The sequence below is a fragment of the Rhinichthys klamathensis genome, unplaced genomic scaffold (genome assembly GCF_029890125.1).
Source record: "Rhinichthys klamathensis goyatoka isolate OS25496 unplaced genomic scaffold, OSU_Roscu_1.1 h1tg000358l_1, whole genome shotgun sequence".
NCBI classification, from domain to species: domain Eukaryota; kingdom Metazoa; phylum Chordata; class Actinopteri; order Cypriniformes; family Leuciscidae; genus Rhinichthys; species Rhinichthys klamathensis.
The window spans coordinates 601,984-619,650 of record NW_026606867.1 but is presented as its reverse complement, the minus strand read 5'-3'; the positions used below and the strand labels follow the sequence as shown (position 1 = coordinate 619,650).

General features: G+C 36.9%; 1 protein-coding gene across 10 annotated transcripts in view; it reads right to left on the bottom strand.

Annotated features, from left to right (window-relative positions):
* Nucleotides 1-323: 323 nt before the first annotated feature.
* Nucleotides 324-17,667, bottom strand: part of dcaf6 (ddb1 and cul4 associated factor 6) — a 28,545-nt gene continuing 11,201 nt past the window's right edge. Inside the window, exons 8-21 of one of the 10 annotated variants that reach the window (XM_056232876.1) lie at nucleotides 14,163-14,256; nucleotides 11,448-11,564; nucleotides 10,880-11,257; nucleotides 9,498-9,683; nucleotides 7,880-7,939; nucleotides 5,604-5,832; nucleotides 4,458-4,543; nucleotides 4,035-4,368; nucleotides 3,839-3,880; nucleotides 2,563-2,701; nucleotides 2,244-2,400; nucleotides 2,064-2,152; nucleotides 1,633-1,738; nucleotides 324-798 (exon numbers count right to left, since the gene is read on the bottom strand). In XM_056232876.1, the coding sequence (XP_056088851.1) occupies nucleotides 740-798; nucleotides 1,633-1,738; nucleotides 2,064-2,152; nucleotides 2,244-2,400; nucleotides 2,563-2,701; nucleotides 3,839-3,880; nucleotides 4,035-4,368; nucleotides 4,458-4,543; nucleotides 5,604-5,832; nucleotides 7,880-7,939; nucleotides 9,498-9,683; nucleotides 10,880-11,257; nucleotides 11,448-11,564; nucleotides 14,163-14,256 (2,076 nt within the window). In that variant the 3' untranslated portion in view covers nucleotides 324-739. Of the gene's footprint in view, nucleotides 799-1,632; nucleotides 1,739-2,063; nucleotides 2,153-2,243; nucleotides 2,401-2,562; nucleotides 2,702-3,838; nucleotides 3,881-4,034; nucleotides 4,369-4,457; nucleotides 4,544-5,603; nucleotides 5,833-7,879; nucleotides 7,940-9,497; nucleotides 9,684-10,879; nucleotides 11,258-11,438; nucleotides 11,565-14,162; nucleotides 14,257-17,667 lie in introns of all 10 variants that reach the window. The other 9 variants (XM_056232875.1, XM_056232879.1, XM_056232878.1 and 6 more) reach the window with 9 other exon arrangements.

Below are 17,667 nucleotides of genomic sequence, written 5' to 3'. Positions count from 1 at the left end.
TTCTCCCAATGATCGCTAGTCACTTAGCAGAATGCTCAAGCCAACAGCTGCCACAACAAAAGGCCATCTGTGCTGTTAGGAGAGAGAGAGAAACACGACCTGCTAACTAATGCTAGAACCATTTGGCTAAACAGCAGTGGGTTGTATGTATAGACCGAGTCAAAAATGGTTCTCATTTTAATAAACTTTCATAAACATTCCGCAGTGTAACAATGTAGAGTGCCTGTTTTGGATAATGAAATATTGCAAGTAGTACCTGTAATTGGGGTTAGGCAGAAGATGTCTGTGCAACGCAAGATTTAGTAATGACAAAAAAAAAGAGCCATTTTTATACACAACATTGTTAGAGACTAGGAGAACATGTTTTCAGCAAACTCATGTTTGACATGCATAATTCATGGTATACAAACATCTGAGTTCTTCATTTGAGGCTACAATGAGATTTCACACTTAACACCGTTCAAAGCTCAACCGTTTGATTTAACAAATTAATATTGCACTTAAATACTCTCAAGCACCAGCCGTCTAGTCCCGTCTTTTGATTTCTTACATATCTTATTTGCATGAACTCCCCAGACGCAGTTTACTCTCATATAGAGTAATAAGTTAGAAAAGTCTCATTAAAAAATAACAATGCCAAAAACCGAACTAATAAGGAAATACTCTATTTTGTAACTTGTACAAATCTCAAATGCTCAAGTGCACTGTAGCAAAAAACCATTCACTTTTATCAGGAGGGCTACTGTTCATCCTCGTTCTCTTGTCCAGAGCCTTCTGAACGGTCACCCTCCACACGGTCTGAGGAAGAAAGATCAGTCAGTTAGACACCCGTTCAAGGTGGTAAAACCAAATGGTAGTACAAATATCCACTGACAAACACTGTAGGTGTAAAAATCATTGATAAATAAGACTTCTTTTAAAAGATAATTAGACAAAAATTCTTAGTATTTGGAGTGCTTTTGCTTTAATACAGCAGAACTCAAGCTGCATGAACTCCACAGGTTTGTGTAAAAAAGTTGATGATTATGTTTTCCAGCTTGATATGAGAATGATTCAAAGAGCATCTTAGGCTTCAATGGAAGCTGGAAATCGCATGATCAGTGTGAAAAATATACAATACCATTCAAAAGTTTGAGGTCAGTAATATTTTTTGATGCATTAAATTGATCAAAAGTGTAAGTAAAGACTTTTACATTGATAGAAAAAAAGACTGGAGTAATGATGCTGAAAATGTATCTTTGCCATCACAGGAATAAATTACATTTTAAAATAAATTAAAATAGAAATAGTTACTTTAAATTGTAATATTTCACAATGTTTTACTGTATTTTTGATCAATTAAATGCAGCCTAGGTGAGCATAAGAGACTTCTTTTTCAAAAACATTTTAAAATTCTACCATCTCCGAACTCTTGAACTGTAGTGTACATTTTTGATTAGACACCTAGAAATAGTGCAGAATCATAAATATGTCTTGCGAATTTTTGGTCATTAACATATTTTGATTTATTCCCCCCGAATTTTCAATGTGGTTTAAGGCTTTTAGACCTCACTACAAATCTGCTACATGAATATATGTGAATGTGTCGGATCAAATCAAAAGATATTCAAAAAGGAACAGGAAGAAGTTCACCTGTTCTGATGTGATTTAATGATGCCAGCATTCGGAGCATGAAGGAAGCAGGGACGGTGATGGTGTTTCTCGTCTCTTCCAGCATTAACTCATTACGAGCAATCACCTACAGCACAGAAACAGAATTAAATCCATATGTACATTTATATAAACGGTCACTTTCCTCCTATAGTTATAGGCATTGGCAGATATATACAAATAAAACTGCCTTTAAAAGCCTCCATTTGATAGATTTGCCTGCCTGTAAATCAGATACAGTTCCTTAGACAACCACAGTGCTAAGAGCTCTGGTGCCCTCTAGTGGGGATTTTAATTACCGGTACTTCTCAAAGCAAACCACAGGCCTGTTACTGCATGCACTTTAAATACACATTTTTAAAGTCTGAAGGATCAAAACATAACTTTATTCAAACAGAAAACATTGTCCATACCTCATCAGCAAGGACTCTGTTAAATGACGGTGACTGTTCTAAAGGCGACCACAGCTTAATGTCATAGTCAATTCCAGATGAAGCAAGAACTGCAAAAAACAAAACAAATTATGAGATCCAAATCATCTAAAATAAAGCCTTTAATGCTTCCTCAATCTTAGGTGTGTTTTTTTTGCTCACTGGGGTCAAAAGGGTGAGGCTGCAGGCAGTTGACCACATGGTTGTCGGCCTCCAGCAGCATCAGGTGCTCTCCTGTGTGTCTGTCCCAGATGAAGATGTGGCCACAATCCGAGCCGCTCATCACAAAGTTATTCCCCCAGAAACACGACTCCTTGATCTACATGCACAGCCAGGTCAATAAAGCCAAATGTCTGTGAATGTTTTTTTTACAAAACATGATTGTTTATGTACTAATACTAAAAATGAAGTAAAAGCAAGTTGCTTTTTGTGTTCAATATGCATCAGACTGTGGACAGACTCTAATATAATGTCAGCGTACCATGGTCCTGGAGTTGCGGTGGCCCTTATACATCATCTTGACAGAGGGTCTCCTAATGTTCTGAGTCTCACTCTCCTCCATCTCACGTCTTTCTTTTCTCCTGCGGAACAGCTCCTGGATGCGGGCCGCGGCGGAGCGTCTATAAAAATGGGGCACAGAATATTGCTCATGAAATGCACAAAAACTTTAAAACACACTACAACTCAGCATCTCAATGCAATATTAGTCCAGGATGGTCAAATTTTCACAAGCTTAAACAGTTTCGATACATCTTACAGCATTGAACTAGACAGACAATATTTTATCTGAATTGATTTCTACATTTTCTGCAGAAAATATAAGTGTCGCATGACCGTGCAAAACTCGACACGATGCTAGGGTGTTGTGGGTGGTTCTGGATCGGTCCTCAAGTGTTTTCTCTATGTCCTGGTCACTAGAAATAGCTCAAATATGTCGTTTGATGCAAGACTACGGCCTGTTTTATCATCCACCCATATCATGATCTAATAATAATAATAACAGTATTAACTTCTATGTGTATGTTAATATTAAGAATTGTTTAGTTGATATTTCACTTACTACAAATGTGTTTTCAATTGATATACAGTGTGACTTTGTATTTTGGTTAATGTCTCCTTTAAGAAAACAGTTTTGGAGTTAAATCAACTTTTTTGTAGAGAGCCGTGAAAGCATAGAAACTGTGGAAAACATACACTACCACTGAACTTGCAGCACAGCTGCTTTCAACAATAAGAAATGTTTCTTGAGCAACCACTCACTCAGCATATAAAAAAATATATTTTTGAAGGATCATGTGACACTGAAGACTGGAGTAATGGATGGTGAAAATTCAGCTTTGCCATCACAGGAATAAATTACATTTTAAAACAATCTAAAACAATCATTTTAAATTTGAATAATATTTCACAATATCAGTGTTTTTGATCAAATAAATGAAGCCTTGGTATAATTTTTTGCTAGTTTTTGTGGAAATCTGAATACAGTTTTTGAACTCCAAACAATTATACACAAGGTAACTTGTAAATTCATGCATGAAATTAATTTGCTAGGTTAGTAACTAACCAAAGGGTCATTGCTCACACATTTTGTACAGTCTCAGGCAGAAATAAAGTTAATAGGACATCACATACATTATATAGTGAATAACATTTTACACAGCCACACAATATAAATGTCAGGTTAATGAAAAGTAAATAAAATCAGCACTCCTTGCAATTAGATAATATTAGTGGCTGTCTTTGAAACATCACAGTACCTTATCATCCTATCACCTACAGCTGATCCTCTGAAATTAAATCTAATGAGAAGAGTAGAATTTTACTACCAAAAGATAAACACTGTTTAACACAAACATGCTCATATTTTATGGGACTTCCCGTCTGTCATAACATTTGCCTACACATCGTGAGGATTTGCATCATTATACATCTTGACATGACGAGAGTCCATACCTCTGTCCCTGACCTCCTCTGTACCTGGCAGAAGGGATAAGGATAGGGTCGTCGTCACTGTCATCAGAGTCCTGATTATTTCGAGAGGGTTGAGTCGAACCCTGACCGCCCGTTCCTGCGGTCTCGCTCCTCCTGCAGTCCTCCGAACCAGCAGCCTGGAGCTCCTCCGAGGGACGGGGTGCGCTGGGATGAGCTGTGTCTTCAGTAGACAGGCCCTCTAGTGGTGCCGCCGGTGGCGTGCTGTTTTGAGAGCTGATGGAGGGCTTTTCATTGCCACTATCAGCAGTTTGCGCCCCATCGGGTGTGGGTTGATTCTCTGAGGGTGGGCTTGACCCTGGTTAAGTAAAGTTAAGATAACCCACAGAAATAAGCTACACATCCTACACAACTTCTGTAGCAATGGGCATGTGGTTGTTGACTCACTCTGCACTGAGGTTTGTCCCATGGGCTGGCTCTCCACAGGCTTGTGTCCTCCACAGCTGCCCTTGGCACTGGACGCTGGGCTGCTCCTGTACACAGATGCCGACAAAAGTTAGTCATCTGTTTCTTACAAAAAGCTATTCTTAAAAATGACACACTCGTTTTATATGCATATTTTTGACGTCGGGCTGGCTTGAGAAAACTTAAGTGTCCAGGTATTATTAATATTCTATAGTATTAATTAACTTTTTGAATTAGATTCCTATATTTTTCATTTGAATTTTGAGTAATTTTGTAATATGCTTTTTAAATTTCTATTAGTTATTATTTTATATTTCTTTTTATCTTTAATTTAATTTATTTCAGTTTTAGTCATTTTAATACTTTAAACTTATTTCAAGTTTCATTGTTTTCATCTAAAATGTGTTTTATTTTATTTCAGATATATTTAAATTAACAAAAAACATCTTTAATAGTTTAAATTAACAATAACAATATTTATATTTTATTTTATTCTAATCTATTTTTCTTTTTAGTTTTAGCAAATCAACCTATTTTATTTCACTTATGCCAAGACATTGTTTATTTTTCTTTTTTTTCCCTTTTTTTAGGGTTTTCATCTAATATTTCCGTTTTATTTATTTCAGCCTAACCCTTTATATCAAAAAACTGTTTTTATTAGTTTTAATTTTAGTTAACAATAAAAACACTCGTTCAATTCTCAGAGAATGCAAGAAAAGATACAAATGTATACAATGTAACGACTTGTGCTTCAGTAGATGAGTCACATGTTGATTCAGTAACCACTCTTGCAGACTCAGTGAAGGATTTATCAGACTGATTCAAAGTAATATATTATGAATTTGTGAGCTTTTATGAGTGATTCATTAAAGAACCAGTTCCTCAGAGTAATTTTTTGCTTGTGAATCGGATCGCACAATTTGCACACAGTATCTTTGCTGTTTGAACAACGCAACAGAAAGACATATCTTGGCATTATTTTTGGTACACTATTTTTTTTATTCGAGATATGGCGGCCGGTATACATAGATCATACATCGGCTACCATGTGCAAACTAGGCATTTGCCAGCGAGCCTTGTGTGAGTGATTTGTGTGCAGTGGTCAAGGCTGATTCTCTGGCCACTCACCACTCATCGGTGAAGTCTAGTTTGATGGTGCTAGTGGTGGTGCCTTCAGTGCTGTAGTGCAGACTAAGGACCGGTTCTGCCGTGCCCGTCCGGCCAGGCCCTGGAGGAGTGATGCTAGTGCCAAGTGGGGGCGCTGATGTAGATGGCACGGTTTCTGTAGTCTCTCGGGAAGCTTCACTGATACTTGCACTCTGATCACCGATTACATGTCCTGCTGCTTCTGCACCTCCTGGAAAGAAGACAGAGGAAACACGAGGGATGTAAAACTAAACTTTCAGAAAGCGTGCTTTCCTTAGGAACATTACATTCGTCATAATTACAGCTAATGATGCTGCTGTTCTGAAATATTTTCTTGTGATTGTCGTGCCTAGTACAGTTGTGAAAAGTACCGCTACGGTGGTACAAAGTTGATACTAAAATAATAATAATAATAATAATAGAGAAACACCTCAATTCAGTACACACACGTGGCAGCTTTAGGTGCTCAGATTTCATTAAGAAATATTAGCTTTTTTTTTATTTGTTAATATTTACATGAATGTTTATTGTTTTAAAAAAAGGATTGTAACAGCACTTTCATTTTGCTTTGTATCGTGGCAACCCTAGTGCCTAGCATAGTCTCAAAAAATGAAATAAAAAAGGAATTGTCTTTGCTGCAAAACTGTAGTACAGATATAAACAATATATGTGGTGGGAAAGTGAGCTGCATACATAGACTTCATGCTCTAAAGAATTAGATTAGAGTTTGTTAAAGTTCAACAACTGTAAGCAGTTAACTCAAAGCAAAGAGATTTAGTACAAAGAAAGTGAAAGTAATAAAAGGAGTTTAAGCTTTCTTTGAACAGCTTGTTCTGAAGGGGAATATGTGCAGACACCTGTATGGAGTAAAGAGGACTGCCATAAAGAGGAACTATTTCCAAAATCTGTGTTTCCACAGTTCCTAGGAAACATTCCACATTCCAAAGCAGAATAGCAAGAATATTTTAAAGGAATCATAAAAAAAAATCGTTTTATTAATTTAGTTTTTTCATTTATAAATGGACCATAAACAAACTTTTAAAATATTATAATTGAAAAACATCAACAAAAAATGCAAAAACTGAAAGTCTGCACAGTATTTGTCTTATCTCCCTCCTTATTACTTCACCAACAGGCCTGCACCATTGCATGGGGGTTGTTGACATGTACACTACCGTTTCAAAGTTTGTGTGTGTATATATATATATATATATATATATATATATATATATATATGTGTGTGTGTGTGTGTGTGTGTGTGTTTTTAAAAGAAATTAACACTTTTATTCAGCAAGGATATATTAAATTGATCAAAAGTGACAGTAAATACATTTATAATGTTACAAAAGATATATATTTCAAATAAATGCTGTTCTTTTGAACTTTCTATTCATCAAAGAATTCTGGTTTCCACAAAAACATTAAGCTGCACAACTGTTTTCAACATTGATAATAATAATGTTTCTTGAGCACCAAATCAGAATTATTAGAATGATTTCTGAAGGATCATGTGACACTGAAAACGTTTCAAAATACGTTTTAAAATATATTCAAACAGAAAAAAGTTATTTTAAATTGTAATAGTATTTCACAATATTGATGTTTTTACAGTAATTTTAATCAAATAAATGCAACTTTGGTGATAGGGGGACCATAAGGGACTTTTCAAAAACATTTTAAAAAATCTTATCGACTCCAAACTTTTGAATGGTAGTGTAAATGTGGAAAGTCATTTGTTAATATTGTTAATATGAAATTGTCATTTTTTCTTAGTTTCAATAAATACTATTTTGAACTGGGAAGGAAGTTCTGGAATTCTGGAATTTCCAGAATGTTTCTATAGCACAAAAATACAATTCTCGTGATACGACTCCTTTAAGATAAATTCTGATGTTGCAAGCCCACAACAGTCTCACGGAGGGTGAACTCATTAACTAAAGAATGAGAAACAAAAAATAATCATGTGTGCCTGTCTACAAGAAATTATTTGAAAGATGAGGTTTATATGAACTTGGCCCCAAAGAAGGGGAGAAAAAGTGGTACAATTTTGAGAATTATTGACTTAAGCGTATATGTCCGTTAACTGATGATGCTTCACAGAAAGCCTCTGTATCTTTCTGAAGTTTCTCTGTTCACTGAAAGAGTCTTCTTAAGATGACTGAGGACAAAGAACACTCCAATCACAGAAGCACAGAGCTCAGGCGCAAGGGAGTGAAAGAAAATCAGGAAAAGGGAAGGAAAAAGAGGAAAGGACGCACCCCGCTCCTCATCCAGAGTCATGGATCCGAGCTGTTTGTTTACCACAGATGAGGGAGAATCTGAAACAAAAATAAGACGTACTGAAAAACTGAAACAACAAAAGAGCCGGTACAAACATAAAAGTGCAGCCCTAAATCCTCAGGAAACACACTGCAGCACAGGTAGGATAAAAAACCTTCCCACCGCAAACTCAAAAGCCACAAACTCTGTAAAGATGAGTCTAAGAGCCTTCATTCTGAGTTAAAGACACAAAGCCAAGGGTTAAAGATTGGGTAGGCTGTTCCTAAAAAAACATTCAGGAAGTCAGCAAATAAAGGAGCACAGTTTATAAAGAACAAACTGATGCACAGCCAGTATTCACTTCCAAGCAGAATAAGTCATACAACAATCCGTAGTTCAGGGGTTGAGGGTGACAGTGACAGAAAAGTTTATTCAGATGCCAGACCTACGTTCACACTGACAGTGACTTGCAGCTACAAAGCAACCAGAAGTCATTCATTTTTGTTATAGGTTTGTGAATGATGTGATGTCAGGATGTTGTTAAGCTAATACTTTATGCTCCAAAATACATAGCGCATAGTCGCATACTAGGGCTATCAAATCAAATGAACTATTCCTGAAGTGCCTGGCTTCAAAGAAAACAAATATGTTCAGTTTGCCTCTGGCTCTAACCATTTCATATTTTTCTACAAAAGGCAGAAGAACAAGAGAAGGTTTGAAAAGAACAAGAGAAATGTGTATCAGTGTTGAAAGTTTAAATTGGAGGGGGAAAAATGCCAAACAGCACCAACCAACTCTATATATATATTTGTGTGGTTGCATTCCAAATGAATTAATCAACATATGCCATACACATATGTTTGACATCTGACCTCTGCGCCAAAATGTAGTAAATTACCTCACTGTCTACCATCCACACAAGTGCTGCTAATATTCAGCAAAGATGCATTAAATTGATCAAAAATGTCAACAAAAAAATAACCATTTATAATGTCACAAAAGATTTCTATTTCAAATACATGCTGTTTATTTAAACTTTCTATTCATCGAGGAATCCTGAAAAAAATATTAATAATAAATGTTTCTTGAGCAGCAAATCAGCATATTTGAATGATTTCTGAAGGATCATGTGACACTGAAGACTGGAGTAACTGCTGCTGAAAATTCAGCTTTGCCATCACAGGAATACATATGTAATATTAAAATATATTGAAATAGAAAATTGCAAAAATATTTCACAAAATTATAGTTTTTACTAAATTTGTGCAGCCTTGCTAAGCCAAAAATATCCAATCAAACCCAAACTTTTGAACACTAGATTATGTAACATTACAATAAAAATGTCTTACAAATCAAAATCAAAATCAAAAATGAAGGGGCAGCTTTTGCATCGGGTTTGCATCTGTGATGCTTTAAGATGTCACTAGGTTTTGAAACAGATGAATGTAAGTGTGAATGAGCAGAAGTTAGATGTGTGCGCGTCAGTGTGGCAGAGGAAGAGGAACACACTTGATAGCCAGAGGTGCAGCAGCAAATCAGGACAGCCATGAGACAGGCAGCCAGAGGGGTCAGGAGGTTAAAGGAGAGCGGGGATGCGGGCTATGAGGGGATGGTAACCTGCAGGAGGGCCTGTGTCAGAAGCAGCAGCAGCAGCAGCAGCCGGGTGGGCTGAGCTCCCTGGGCTGGAGGTCACGGGTATAGAAGGGATTGTGCGTCTGCCCTGTCCAGGGGGGTCGTTCAAGAGAAGCAGTCTCTGCAAACGTCTACACACTAAACTTACCGGCAGCCGGTGAGGACCATATTCTGACAATGTGGGGTCAGAGGGAGAGAGAAGGGCAGGATGGGAAAATTGAGGTGAATGGGGGAAAGAAGAGAGGCAAATCATAGATAAGGAGGAATGATGGGTAAAAGTGCAAATTAAAGATTGAAGCTGTAGGCTGAGTGATGACAGAAATGACTGCAGGGTTTCATCACCCGCCGCTAAAAAAAAAAGTGCTTTAAACTCATGTTCTAACGGAAACGCACACATAAAAATGCCTGCAATGACACCATGAGCTAATAGGAAGGATTTATCATTCCATAAATAAAATAAGTCAAATGATATCTACATGTTTCATCCTGCTTCTGTTTGTGGGATTGTTGATGACGGCCCTAACGGCACTCAATGTTCAAGAAAGAAACCCCACCTGAGGACAATAAATCGGTAAACACAAAGGCCTTCGAGTTGCACATAGAGTTGGATGATTGAAAGCTGATAAATGGACCCATTATAAAAACTGAATGAGATGAATTTGATTAGAAAGTTCATAATAACCACATCATATTTATGGAGCAGAGATACAATGACTGCATTTACATGCACAAGAAAATTCTGATTGTGCCAATGTCTAAAGTAATTTAGGGAGCTGCATGGGGAAAACAACCAAACCATCGAAGAAACACTTGTGTTTTGTCCTCCCCAAAACATTAAAAGAAATTATTTTATGTTAATATACAATAGTTTAAAAGTTTGGGGTCTGTAAATGTTTTAAGTGTTTTTGAAAGAGGTCTCATTCTCACCAAGGCTGCATTTATATGACCAAAAATACAGTAAAACAGAATTATTGTGATCACAAATAATTATTTTAATATGTTGTTCTGTTTTTATTCTTTTTGTGGAAACCATGATACATTTTTTCAGAATTCCATTGATAGAAAGTTCAAAAGAACAGCATTTAATTGAAATAGACATCTTTTGTAACATTATAAATGTTTTTAATGTCACTTTTCAATAGAAAATCTTACTGACACCAAACTTTTGAATGGCATAGTGTATGCTTGCTGATTAATATGTATATATGAATATTTTAATAGCTGTAGAGAATGTAAATATAACTGAATAAAACCATAATAAGTCATTTAAATGGCAAATTATGTGCATGTAAACATGCTCATTGTCTCATAACATGTAAATGCAATCTAAAAGAAACGTGACTGTTTGGTCAATTGTGTCATCTTACCAGATAAAGCTGCCTCTCTAGATGGGGTGGGAGTGGCTGAAGGAGTGGGTGTGGCCGAGGGAGTGGGCGTAACCTCACCCTGGCTCTTCTGCTCTCTGTCTGGGGAGGAGAGGAGAGAGGAGGATGCACCGCTCTCCATGGAGGAGGAGCTAGATGGGGGAGGAGCTGTCACCGTGGAGGAGGAGCCTGAGGAGGAAGAGGAGGAGACAGACTTGGGGAGAGGCTCTGCAGGTGCAGTAGGAGCAGCAGGTGCGAGTACAGCATCAGTGGCAGGCATCTCCACCTCCATCACTCTTTCAGCCGACACCACAGCAGGCTCCTGTGCCTGAGTGTGCGTCTCCGAGGTCGCAAACGTCCCTTCTGGTCGAGCTGCTGTACCTGAAACCAAATCATTAAACCTCGAGCTTAACTTTTTAAGTAGAGGACATTTAATTACAGACTTAAATACACCCTTTCCTGTGACGCATGATTCAACGCACCATTCAATGGATGATGTTAATTAACAAATAGATCAAAGTTGAAATTGTCTCCATAGAGTTCAATGCATTGTGGACCTGACCTGTTATACCTCTGGGTCGAGTTTGAGGACGTGCTCTGCTGCTCTGGGCCTCGCTGGCCTCTTCGAACCAGCGTGACAACATGTCTGACATCCTCTGCATGAGCGATACATTTGGACTCTGCTCTCCTGCAAAGACAACATAATAATAATATAATAATAATTCATTACATTTATATAGCGCTTTTCTCTGCACTCAAAGCGCTTCACATAGAACTGGGGGAATCTCCTCAACCACCACCAATGTGCAGCATCCCCCTGGATGAATGGACGGCAGCCATATCTCTTCATAATCAATATCAAACCAGATCAGAACCTCAAATCTTTCCACTCACAGAAAGCAGAAGTACTGGAAGCCTGCTTGAGTTTGCCTGCTCAAGAGCTCGCTGCAATACACCGGGAAGTAGTGAAGTGAAGCAGTCTTTGGACTAAAACCCTGTGAAAAGCTAACAAGCTCCCCTTAGACGGACTGAGTGTTGTTGATCTTCATAGTCAGAGGTACTGAGAGAGATTAAAGATGTATTGAGAGACACTGGAGACTTGAGGGCTTCAGATTGTTAAAATAATGGAGGAGAATGCCAGTGCGGATAACAGTTCTGTTCATAGATGAGACAGCTGGAGATGAAGTGGATGTGCAAATGAGTTGCGGTAAATCAGGAATAGCAGAGTTTCTACTCTGATACATTCTTCAGCAACGAAAGATGGTCTTGAGCCTTCAAGGCTTTAACGTTTGAACTTTTCAAAAAATAAAATAAAATAAAAATGATACAATATAAAATAAAATCATAATATATAAAAATAAATATACAAATAAAATAATAATAATATTTTGGATTAACTATGATATTTTAGAAATTACCTATAAAAATGATATTTTGAAATAAACCTAACCTTGTTTTTGGTGATTACAGTGGTGTAATATAAAGTGTTTTACAACAAAGTACAACAAAAAGCCATGAGCATGAAGCTTATAGGTATTAAACACGAGGCGGGGACTGGTTACACTTATCAGGTTTTATAAACTTCATTATTGATGTGGTGCGGCTGTGACTAGCGAGTGCTGATTCTCATATAAAAATATGCTGCTTTATGGCATTTTGGACTGACAGATGTTGTATAACTAATAAAACATAAAATAAAACTGAAATAAAAATATTAAAATTAACTTTGATATTTTGATAAACCTTTATTATGTTTTTTTGGTGATTATAGTGTTGTAATTTACAATGCTTAACTACAAAGCACCACAAAAAAACATGAGCAAGGGAAAATATGGAAAATAGGAAAATATGACAGAAATCACAAATCGTTGATTGATTTTAATAGAAGAACACTCATATCTGAAGATCTGTCTGTTAACAGAGCCCTCTGTGTTTATTTGCCCGTGTATATGTACCATCCGTACTGCTGTGTCTTAGACTGCGTTTACACTTGGCATTAACATGCGATGATGCGACCTGTATCCGGATGTTGTCCACATACACATTGAAAAGACAAGCGCAAGCGCGTTTCTGATCGGAATTTTATTGGATCAGTGTGTCCTGGTCCAGAGATAGTTGAGGTTGTGATCGGATCTCAGTGTAATGTAAAACGCAATCTAGCCATCGTATCTGCATTCACAGTTCGACATCATATAAATCCCTGCCCACTCTCTCTTAAAGGGATAGTTCACCCCAAAATGAAAATTCTGTCAGTAATTACTCACCCTCATGTTGTTCCAACCCCATAAGACTTTCGTTCATCTTCGGAACACAAATTAAGATATTTTTGATTAAATCTGAGAGCTGGATCACTCCTCCATAGGCTTCTAAGGGATCGAAACTTGATGGCCCAGAAAAGTTAAAGACATCGTTAAAATAGTCCAAGTGACTACAGTGGCTCTATCGCTCTATGGCGACGAGAATACTTTTTGTGCGCAAAAAACAAACAAAAATAACGACTTGACGAAAGGAAATATGAAAGGAAATGAATAGTTGAATAAAGTCGTTATTTTTGTTTGTTTTTTACACTTACATGATATCCTCTGTGTCATCTTTTATTTTAATTGTGCAAAATTATCTGAATGAGGTCATTGTCCGTGCTGCCGGTGTATTCAGTCATGATTTTAATGTTATATGTGTTTATTGTTTCACCATGTTTATTATAAATAATATCTCATTTCTGTCTACAATATATGCATTGCACGCTACAATCTTAGCACTTAAGCCCGGATGATATGACTCATTTAACATGATCAACCCAGGTATTTTGGAATAATCAACTTTGGAAATATTTATACAGCTTATATTAAATGCTTGCGCGTTCTCCTTTCAATCATGGAATAACATGCGTCGGAATAACATTTTTTCTTTGTTTCATCATACAAGATTAATATTGGGAAACTGGTAGATTAAGTACCCTATTTGAGATTGATTGTATATGAACAAATCACAAAAATCATGTGCTATATGGGCACTGCCATTGATAAAAGCGTAAATTGTTAATAAAGCGAAAATTGTTTTATGCTCGATGACAAAGGCCTATTACAGACCTAATTTAAATATTGTGCAGGTAACAGAAATCCAATCAGTTCTCCAGATACAGATGTGAACAAATGTAAACGTGCTGATTGGCTGATGATCAGATCTGCTTGTTTGGATCACGGTGATCGCATGTTAATGCCAAGTGTAAACGCAGCCTTAAGAATTTGTGACATCGATAGGGCATGTCTGCGTGTTCTCATCTTACCATCACGCTCCCTCTCGCTCTCAGGCCGAGCGCGCGGTCCAGTGTCTGACCAGTCCCCTCTCAGACGCAAGCGCTTCACCGGTGGCTGCCTCAGCTGTGGGAACACACATCAACAAGCTGCCAATCACAGTAAAAAAAACCTCTCAGACACCCTAAAAATAACACTCTCTACCCCGAGCCTTGACACTTATCTAGACTGTCACGTTTGCAGGAATAATGACCAACATACATTTATATGAGGGCAAGTCTAATAATGGTAAAGGAGGGTTTAGATGCCCAACCCTACAAAGAGAAACAGAACATCATCATGGTTTTCAATTACAATATTAAGTTCACTTCAACCAAAGCTCAACATGAGAAGTTAAAGTAATGTCTATTTGTTTCACCAATTACAATGTAGTACAATTAACATGTGATGACTTTGTACATCAATATTGATTATTTTAATGGCTTTAGCATAATAAAGTTTGTAAATACATTAATACTGTACTAAACAGTACATATGCTTTTATAGACTAGCCCTAAAAGGGATAGTACGCTAAAAAATGATTCTGTCATTATTCAATCACATTCATGTCTTTCAAAACTAAAAGACGATATTTTGAAAGTCAGTGGAGTCCAAACAACAATGGATATCGATTTTCATTGTATGGCAAAAAAACAAAACAAAAAAAACTTTGTTACACAGAATAAAGTAGGTAAATGATGACAGAATTTCTATTGTGGGGTGATCTATCCCCTTAAAATTCAACACTAAATTTGATACAGTAACAGTATCCAATCCAACAAGGGGTCCGTGGTCTGTAAAAGTTAAAGACCTTGAGATGGTGATAGGATAAACTATTGAGGCCACCTTTCCACGTGCCTCACTCACAACTTTTACCACCTCAGTCAGTCAGGACACTCTATTTTGGGTGTCCGGGTGTATTAACAAGACAAGCACCAGCTCTAACATAGCCACATTAGACTAAACAGAGCACATCAGAGACCAATGTGTTCATTCTAAAAATAATATAATAATGAGCACTGCAGCTTCTCCCCACTTCACATGAAGGGATAAAATGAGCTATTCTTTTTTTACTTTGTTAAGAGGCTGGATAGCTAGGACACATGCAGACTGTCAAGGTGCTTGTGGTTTAATCCAAAGTGCTGTTTATTTTGAGTAAAACTTGCAGAATGGCTCTGTTACAAGACCATTTATAAATAAACAAGTATTCAAATTTACATTTTAAATATAATGATTGATTTAACCTAGTTTATCAGCAGTTAACCTCCATTCTGTTTGGACACCATTCATAAGTAAACCATACTCAGCCCTCAACAATTTGTCACCACACCAGCTCCACATTCACTGATCGCAGAACAATTGATTAAAATCCTGGTGTTGTAGCAAAGATTTATTGAAGTCAACAGAAGCTCTTTCACTCTCGCTGGCAGTCATTGTGCACTAGGTGCCTATTTCTGTCTCGGCAGTGGAGCTCTGCGTGTTTCTGCACCTCTATTTGGAAAGGAATGTGATCGCGGGGGATCCGGACACAGCTGATCACACCGTACGACAGCTGAAGGGACCAGAGCGGTGACCCAGCACATTTCACCACTACTATCCCAACACAACACAAGTCTGTAGACTGGCAGTTTAGATCAAAGATACTTGATTAAGTAATAGTAAAGCAATTAATAATGTTCTATTCTATTTTTACCAAATCAGCATATTAGAATGATCTTAAGGATCATGTGTCACTAAAGACTGGAGAAATAGCTGCTGAAAATTCAGCGTTCAATCACAGGAATAAATTACATTTTAAAGTATTTTAAAATAGAAAGCAGTTATTTTCAATTGTAATAATATTTCACAATATTACTGTTTTTATTTTACTATTGATAAATGTAGCCTCGGTGAGCATAGGAGAAAAATACTTATTCTTTTTTTTTTAAATCCAGGGGCACGTCATGCTTCTGGCTGATATTGTCTTTTCTGGTTGCGAAAAATCTACACATTGTGACAGAGAAATTACTTGTTGCTGGAAACGTGTTGCATCAAGCCTGGTTAGTACATGGTATAACAATCACAAAGCCTGTCTAACTTTCTTTGCTATTTCATTCACTTAAAGGTGCACTCAGTCATTTATTTCCTCAAACATTTTTACACATAAAATAAAGGAATGGCCACGAAAACTGTACAATTTCACTTGCAGAATAAATCAATTAAACCATTAATATGGTTTTTAGTATATAAAGATCCCTATATCATTTTTTCATTCCCTGGCCACAATTAGTCTTAACAGGGGAAGTGTAGCAAGCAGTGATCCACATCCTAAACCAAAGCAGCAACGTCTTTTGATCCATCCTCTCTGACACTTCTCTAAAAAACGAATTTCAAACTGCATCACTGAAGCACAATACTGCTGAGGATTACACAGAGTACATGAGACAAGAGCGCAGAGAACTTCAAAAGTCTTTTATTTAGTTTTTGCCTTGGGCAAGAACAGTAACTGCACACACTTGCCCCCAGACCAGTCGCTCTTGACTTTCAGATGTCTGGCTCCATTTCCATTAGTGCTTTACATCTCATGGAATTAAAATCGAAAGTGCGATTTGATCTTGTGTGATTAATAAACCGCGAAAGGTTGCAATTTGATTACATAATATATAGTCTGAATGCTTTAAAGTTAAGAAGTGGCACTCTGGTGTCTGCAGTCGGGTGTAGAGGTCTAATGCTTTCACATACTAATACGGTTCACTTTAAATTCGTATTGTGCTCGTTCGTAATGTGCAAAGAAAGCCCTACAGGTTCACGCTTGCGTAAATTTTATTTATTAATTTGAAAACTTTTGATTTGAAAAGTTTTGTTTAAAATCGGCACGAAATGTAAGTTAAGATAGTCTTTTCTTCCCTATTGAGATTTATATCCGATTTAAACGGCTTCTTGAACAAGATAATTATGTTGATTTTGTCCATCAGGAATTGATTAGATTAATGGATCGTTGTGGTTTGCTATTGCATACTGCAATATTTCATAAAAAATATAAAAACTGTCCATTTGGATTTCATGGTGACTTTAAATCTTTGTATAACAGACCACAAGTTAACCATGTCACTGTTAAATACTGAAATGTCTGGTATTTGTAATGTGACTATTATCTCAAGAACTTCTGTGGCAAGAGATATATTTCAGTCTAATATGTAATGTGTGGGTTTTTGAGTATTTCCTTTTTGTTCTGCTCTCACAATGTGAAAAACACAAGAGATCTTCTTGTGATCTTCTTATCCGATTTAAATATTTTCCATAAATTATTCCACTAGTCAGCACTTGGAATCTATCGTTTCTTTCCACAAATTCTCACTCACATCTTTCTCTCTGCCTATTTTAACAGGGTGCTTTAAACCCCTACTTTTCTTCACTTCTAATCCCCATTAGCATCCCGTACTGAGGGAGATTTTCTAATGTAGGGAAACGCAAGAGACAAAATACTTTAATTTTTATCTTTCTAAAATGATGTAAAGC